Genomic DNA, 7,018 nt, shown 5'->3' with positions numbered 1-7,018 from the left:
CCTTTCCCTCTCCTCGCTTGCCATGACATTTTATTTCCCCTAGCCGGGAATTCCAGTAAACCACTATTCCTGATCATATTGTTAAAAGGAATAAATGAATCTGCGCTTCGCAAAGATCCCCCATCCTTCTCATGATTTCCAGTGATCTCATTTAAATCACCAATGATAAACCAGGGTTCGGATCGAGAAAGCCCATATCTAGTCAAACGTTCCCATACTTGTTCCCTTAACTTTGGCACTGGATCGCCATACACAAACGTAAGATAAACCGTTTTTCCAAGAGCCACCGCTTCCACATCAATCATCCTATTACTAGAGTATAAAACATGAGCCTGATATTCATCATTGTAAAAAAGCGCTAAACCACCACTCCTTCCCACTGGATCTACTGTAACCAAATTATCAAATCCAAAATGTGTTTGAAACCCCTGAACAAACTCTGAATCTTGCTTAGTTTCAGATAAAAATAAAAAATCCGGTTTATGTTTATGCCAAATCTCCCTTAGATAACTTATGGTCCACTTGTTTCTCATGCCTCGACAATTCCAACTTAGAACTCTCATATTAAAAAAATATATATAAAAAGTTCCCAAGAGCTGGCTAATTTGGGTTTAATGATACCCTGAAGACCCCTCCGCCAAAACAACAGAAAAAACAGAAAAAACCAATCTGTCAATACTAATAAATTTTGCAAAACCATAATAATCCCTTTATTATTTCCATTCGATGGTAAGTCTTTAGTGGCCGTACTGTCCTTGCAAAACCTCTCAGACCTTTGTACCATAGCAACATTAACAGAATAAGAACAGCCCCCTTTTCCCGACATAAGTAAAATAAGTATAAACATTATCTGTCCGTAGCCGTGGAGTGCTAATATTGTAGAACTCTTTTTCGATGCCATAGTCAAAATAAAATAACACCAAACACTAATTGTGCCCTGAAATAAACAAACACCATGAGAGAACCTCTTGTGAACTATCCCAAAGCGCCTCCTCCCACCGCTTATTACGACCAAGAACATTCGTAAAGTACTTAATATTGTCATGATATAGCGTAGACCACTACCATCCCATAACAAAACCTGTACTGTCCAGAAAGCTTTCCTCAGTTCCAATTCTCTTATCTGCAACTGGTTTAAAGAGACCAGTTGTAGTAATGACAATTGTGACACAGTTCTATACGTCTTGAGCATAAACCAGAAACCCATAAACCATATGTAACCATTTATCCAGTCATAACATCCCAGAACCCGAGATTGACCATCAACAAAAGCACAATTCATCATTATCCAAAAGATTAAGTTAACACTCTGCAGTCTCAGATACCAAATACCATATTCAAAACAGTAAATTTTATTCCATAATTCAAATAAGCCAAAACCACAACACCCAAATAGTAACCCCACCCTGACCCAAACAAACCCGTAAAAAATGCTAGCAATGCTCATTATTCCTGAGCACCTATTTGCAAACCAATAAACCCAAGTTCCAAACTGACACTGTACTTGGTTTGATGAGGCCAAGTCCAGTATCTGCTTCAGAACAAGCCTTAACAAAAACCTTATAATCCAAAAAACCAAAACACAAAACTCATGTCGATCTCCTTCCATGATCCAAAGTTCAAGAAAGCTAATAATACATCGCCAATAAAGATCCATAAAGATGAAGTAGAAACCAAGCAAACCAAAATAATTCCTCTCACGTCTTGAATCACGATGCATCCGGTCCCTCTCTTCCTGCGTTTGATTTCTGGACTGCTCCCAGCGAGAGCTTCTATGCCTTGCGCTTCCCTCATCACCCTTGTTGCTACTGCGATAAGATGAGTAACTCCTGCTCCCTCTTTCAGGAACTTGAACCCACTTTGTGTCTTGCTCCCCGTACATTTTTCCTTTCCCTTTACCATAGTAACCCCTCTGATCTTTCTCCTGGTGGCTCACATCACCATAGATCACATCTCCTTTATAGCTCCTTGCACGATCATCTATCCTGCTCACAGTCTCCTCCTTGCTGTCCTTCTTCTTTACGGGGCTCTTAGGATTCAGGGGACAGTGATCTTCGTCGTCGCATAGACTGTAACAGAGCTTGCTGAACATAAGTCGCAAGTTGTTAAACCAAATAAGTTTCCTTCAAAATAAAAATACCAAATCCCAGCTTTCCAAACGCCATAGAGAAGAGATTGAATCATGAGATTAAAAATCTCTAAAAAGATTGTGAAGAATCTTGTTTTGATGATAACGAGATACATACCTTGTGTATCTTGTTAAATCTCTCACTTTTTGAGGACCCCAATCCGATTCGATCCCCCACAAACTCACTGTATTTCCGAAAATCCATATTCCCATATCTCCTCCCCTATTCCATATCTTCCCGATCTGGCCATTATAATAGATCTTTTTGCGATTCCAGATTTCCCCACGGATACCCGGATCCCATTCTTGCACCATCGTCGAAACCCTAGAAGAGGGTGGTCGCTGTCGCCATTCGTACGTACGTTTTGCTTTTCAATTTTGGATTTTAGAATAGTTTAATATAAAGCTTAAAATCTACTATTACCTAATTGATCAAATAATTTCTTATAATTTTCAGATGATTGAATATTTGAATTTAATTGAGATCTTTAGATATGATTTGGATTTTATTTAAACTAAGATTACTGGATCTTACCAAATATCTAACAACTTTGGTAAAACGTAACTCTAATAATATACTTGCATGATCTCATTATTTTTCAATATACTGAAGCATAAAATATATGTGAAATATAGTCTCATATTCATCATAAATGAAATAGACCAAAATATCCACATATAAACTTCAAACTACCAAAAAATTTCAATAATTATTTAGTGAAGATTTGCCACGGTTTAGTATAAAATTTAAAGAAGTTATTGTATCATCAAAATCAAACAGGCTTGGACATTTTAACCGGACCCAAAAATCCAAACCGGAACCGATTCAAAAATATTTGATCCGAAACCAAACCGAAAATATAAAGTATTTATTGGATCGGAAATTCTTCTATCCGAAAGAATCTGAACCCAAAAAAAAAACGAATAGACTCGACCCGATAAAAGCCAATTAATACCTAACTTAAAAACATGAATATTCAAAACTATGATTTTTGTGTTCTATTTTCTATATTTATTTTATGATTTAGATAAAATATCTTTTACAAACAATATTTGTTATTATTTTCTAACATTTTCAAGTAATATGAAGCTTAAAATGTAAAATCTAGAGTTTAAAAATATTTTATTTTAATTATTAATAGTTTATTTTAAGTTATTTTGTAAAATTGTAAATATATATAACAAATTTCATCGAACCCAAAAACCCAAAAGTCCAGACCTAAGTGTATGAATGAGCATTCGGGTACCCATTTGGGTACGAGTCAATTCTTTAGGGTATTAGAGTTTTGAGTTTTTTGGGTAGGGTTCGAGTAGGTCCTCCCAAATATGGATATGTTCTGTTCTGATGTATATGAACCTGAAAATAACCAAATAACCAATGTATCTGAAACATGTTTGTAATACCTGAACCGGCCTAATTTTTAAAATATAACTAATATATATTTACATTCCGGATATCTTAGAATACTCATTCGGTTTTCGATTAAGGTCGGGTAATTTTTTTTTCTTTTAAATCCGAATTATTCGAGTCCTCAACATTTGGGTCCAATTAGGTATTTGAAATATTTCCGGTTATAGTTCAGTTTGGTTCCTTTTGGAATCGAGTCAGTTCGAGTCCATAATGCAAATAATCTAAAATACATGTAATTTGGGTATGTAATAGTCTAGCTCAGTTTGGATATTTAGGAGCAAAATTTTTTTTTTTAAGTATCCGAAAAGACGAAAAATACGTAAAGTACTAATTCATATCCAAATTTATTTATAACTGAAACAAAACCCGCGCTTTTGAAGCGCGGGTCAAAATCTAGTAGATTTGTTAAAAGGAAAACATCCGTTTGATTTGAATCTGGCATCAATACAAATAAATAACTCGTTTTTTTTAATGATATATCGATTTTTCAGAAACAATGATAATAATAGATTTTGATTCTCTTCTCCTAAGAGTACTTGTCGCCTAAGAGGGGCTTATTGAACTGAGCATTTGAGAGAATTTTAATATATACTAAATCCTAGGGATTTTAAAAAAATATTGGGATTTGAGCAAGTTTTTAGGAGGTATTTACATTGGAATATATAAAAATTGAGAAAAAGGAATTCTTTTAACTTCAAATTTTCTATATATTAACACAATCTTTACCCGATAAAAAACAACGAAAAATTAAACCAGATAATCATAATGTGGAAGAAGAAAAGCTGGGCAAACGGAACAATGTTGAAAAATCATGCCATTAGCACTAACTCAAACCCACAACATCTATATCTTCATCTCCTACATGATTCAAGGATGAAGATAAGATGTTATTCTGCTCAAAGGATCAAGATATGATCGATAAGGTTCTTTGGTTGATTATTAAAGCCAGTATTTACTTCGTTCCATCTCTATGGTTACTCCAATTTTTCAAACCGAACTAGAGCAGACGAGAGACTTGGGAACATGTTTTCAACGGCGACGCAGGATATATACAAAACGTCATGGAGCAGGGCTTTTCATGTACACAAAAAAAGAAACTATTATCTCAAGTAGCTGCACAAGAAGAAACAAAAGTCAATGTATCTCAAACTTAGAAAGTTATAGCTGTTCTTGTCACAGTTCATAGGCTCAGCAAGATGGTGCATGATCACCTCTATAGCCAGATTCCTTGCTGCTTTCTTTGAACTTGTTGCCGAAGCATGTTTGGGCAGTAATAATTGTGGTGTTTCTGTCATAAGTTGCTTATGTGATATGGATGCACCTATCCCTTGTGTTTATGTTTCTCGCTTAGCTCTTGCTGCAGCGAACGTTTTAGGGCCTGTTCGTTTCTCCATCTGTCATCTCCATCCAGCTGCTCCATATATGTGATCCATCCAGATGATTCATCCAGATTTTAGTGGTTGTTCGCTTCTCCATCCAGATGAGTCATCTAGATGAACCATTTGGATAGATTTTATGTTCGCTTCTTGTTTTTCATTTCCATCCAGATGACTGTAATAAGCAAATTACAAATATACCTTTGTTTTGATCTAATCATATGTTTGATATTTAATTTTAACTATACTAATTTTTTTTTATTTAGTCTAAAATATATTTACACCGAAATTATTTTAAAATTAACATTTTGACATTTATAAAATTTTATTTCATATAAATTTATTTATTTTTATTTAAATTTGTATTAAAATTTAACTACAACTATAATTTTTAATAAAACTCAAAATGCAAACTCAAATTTGAATAAACTTCCAAACAACTCAAAGTAGAAATTCAAAGTGGAAACTAAAATTTTATAAAACTAAAATTTGAAAGATGAAAGCAATGGTAAGAGCATCATGTACTCAAATTTTATAGTTTCAGCGGAATATATGTTTTTGCGGTTTTGGTGGGTAAAGACATTTTTAAAGATTTGGCGGAAAAACATGTTTTGCGATTTTGGCGGAAAAACGCGTTTTACGGTTTTGGCGGAAAATTGCGCTTTTGCGATTTTGGTGAAAAATATGTTTTTGTGATTTTGGCGGGAAAACATAATTTTATAGTTTTGGCGGGAAAATGCGTTTTAGCGGGAAATCACGTTTTTACGGTTTTGGCAGGAAAACACGTTTTTGCAATTTTGGCGGAAAACGCGGAAAACGCGTTTCACGGTTTTGGCGGGAAAAGGTGTTTTGTGGTTTCGACGGAAAAACTTGTTTTGCAGTTTTTGCGGAAAAACGTGTTTTGATGTGAAAGTGCATTTTTATTGTTTTGACGGGAAAATCTGCTTTGGCGAAAAGTGCATTTTTACGAGAAAATTACGATTTTGGCCAAAATTGTGTTTTGTGATTTTGGCGGGAAAATGCGTTTTGTAGTTTTGGTGGGAAAATGCGTTTTTGTGGTTTTGTCATTTTTCATGAGTGACAAAATGATATTAGGTTTAAGTTAATTAAATGAGGGTATAATAGACATTATACCATTTTGACAAACTCATCTCCATCCAGATGATCCAATTTGGATCAACCAGCTGATTTTCAAAATTAAGCCTAAATTTTTAAAACTCATTCAAATGAGCCATCCAGATGACTTGTACTTTTAATGTCTAAACGAACAAAACTCCCACTTCATCTAGATGACTCATCTGAATGGAGAAACAAACAGCCCGTTAAGCCTCTTTGGTTGTTTTTGGCTTGTTGAACAATACCTCCTTTGTTGAGGTTTAAGCTTTATTTATAAAACTTGATTTGATAAATAAAAAAACTGTTGTTGTCACATCTATATATCCAGAGTACTCTGGTCACTTGAAGAACATGTTCTGAACGCTTTTACCAAAAAGGCAAGTTGTCAAAGCAAGCTAGATCAATAGGAGAGATCAAAGTTTATCAACCAAGTGGAGAAAGGTGTCAACAAATTGACGAGAAGATTCACGACCAAAAGGCGCTAACAGAGATGTATCTTTTGAGTTTAACAGATAACGTTGTCACGAGTGCTAGGTCAACGTCCGGATACGTTGCTACTTGCTCGTAGTATTTGAGGATTACAATCATGGTTACTGTATCAGCCAAGGGATGCCTTCGCTCCTGATCAGCCGTGTATTCGATCCACATCTATTGAACCTTGTCACCTTCCCAAGGATGTGATGCAGAATGGGGAACTGACTCGGGGAAGGTTGAGCAAAACACAAGTCAACACTCACAAAAACAATCAATGATTCAATTGGTTTGATCACTTTTCTGGAATGATGGTTTAAACAAGAAGGTAAACTATTTTTTTTTAAATACCATCTCATTAGGTGTCATTCTGGTGGAGTTTTTCTCCGTTGAATTTTAAGTACAAATCCATTTTTAGATAAATCCCAACTAAACTTTGATAAATATTATTGATGAAATCCCAATATTCCAATAAGGGTTTTTTTTATAGAGTTTACATAAATGATCAGTTCAATA

The 7,018-nt window shown here is 34.7% G+C and overlaps 1 protein-coding gene and 1 pseudogene across 1 annotated transcript; one reads left to right on the top strand and one right to left on the bottom strand.

Moving 5' to 3' along the window:
- Positions 1–559: 559 nt before the first annotated feature.
- Positions 560–2,494, bottom strand: LOC106344744. The gene is made up of 2 exons (XM_013784057.1): positions 2,247–2,494; positions 560–2,084 (listed from the first exon to the last, which is right to left on the bottom strand). Exons 1-2 carry the CDS (start codon positions 2,441–2,443, stop codon positions 560–562), a joined length of 1,722 nt encoding a protein of 573 aa, XP_013639511.1. The 5' UTR covers positions 2,444–2,494.
- A 1,929-nt stretch (positions 2,495–4,423) lies between these two features.
- Positions 4,424–6,797, top strand: LOC106344743 (annotated as a pseudogene).
- The last annotated feature ends 221 nt before the right edge of the window (positions 6,798–7,018 follow it).

This window comes from Brassica oleracea, chromosome C5, assembly GCF_000695525.1.
Source record: "Brassica oleracea var. oleracea cultivar TO1000 chromosome C5, BOL, whole genome shotgun sequence".
NCBI classification, from domain to species: Eukaryota; Viridiplantae; Streptophyta; class Magnoliopsida; order Brassicales; family Brassicaceae; genus Brassica; species Brassica oleracea.
Note: the sequence above shows the minus strand (reverse complement) of the source record. Positions and strands in the feature narration are given on the sequence as shown.

Excerpts from the sequence above, each read along its gene's own strand:
- LOC106344744 (XM_013784057.1), bottom strand. The coding sequence starts at position 2,443 with ATGGTGCAAGAATGGGATCCGGGTATCCGTGGGGAAATCTGGAATCGC. Across the intron at positions 2,085-2,246 it reads GATTTAACAAGATACACAAG|CAAGCTCTGTTACAGTCTAT; the intron begins GTATGTATCTCG and ends ACTTATGTTCAG.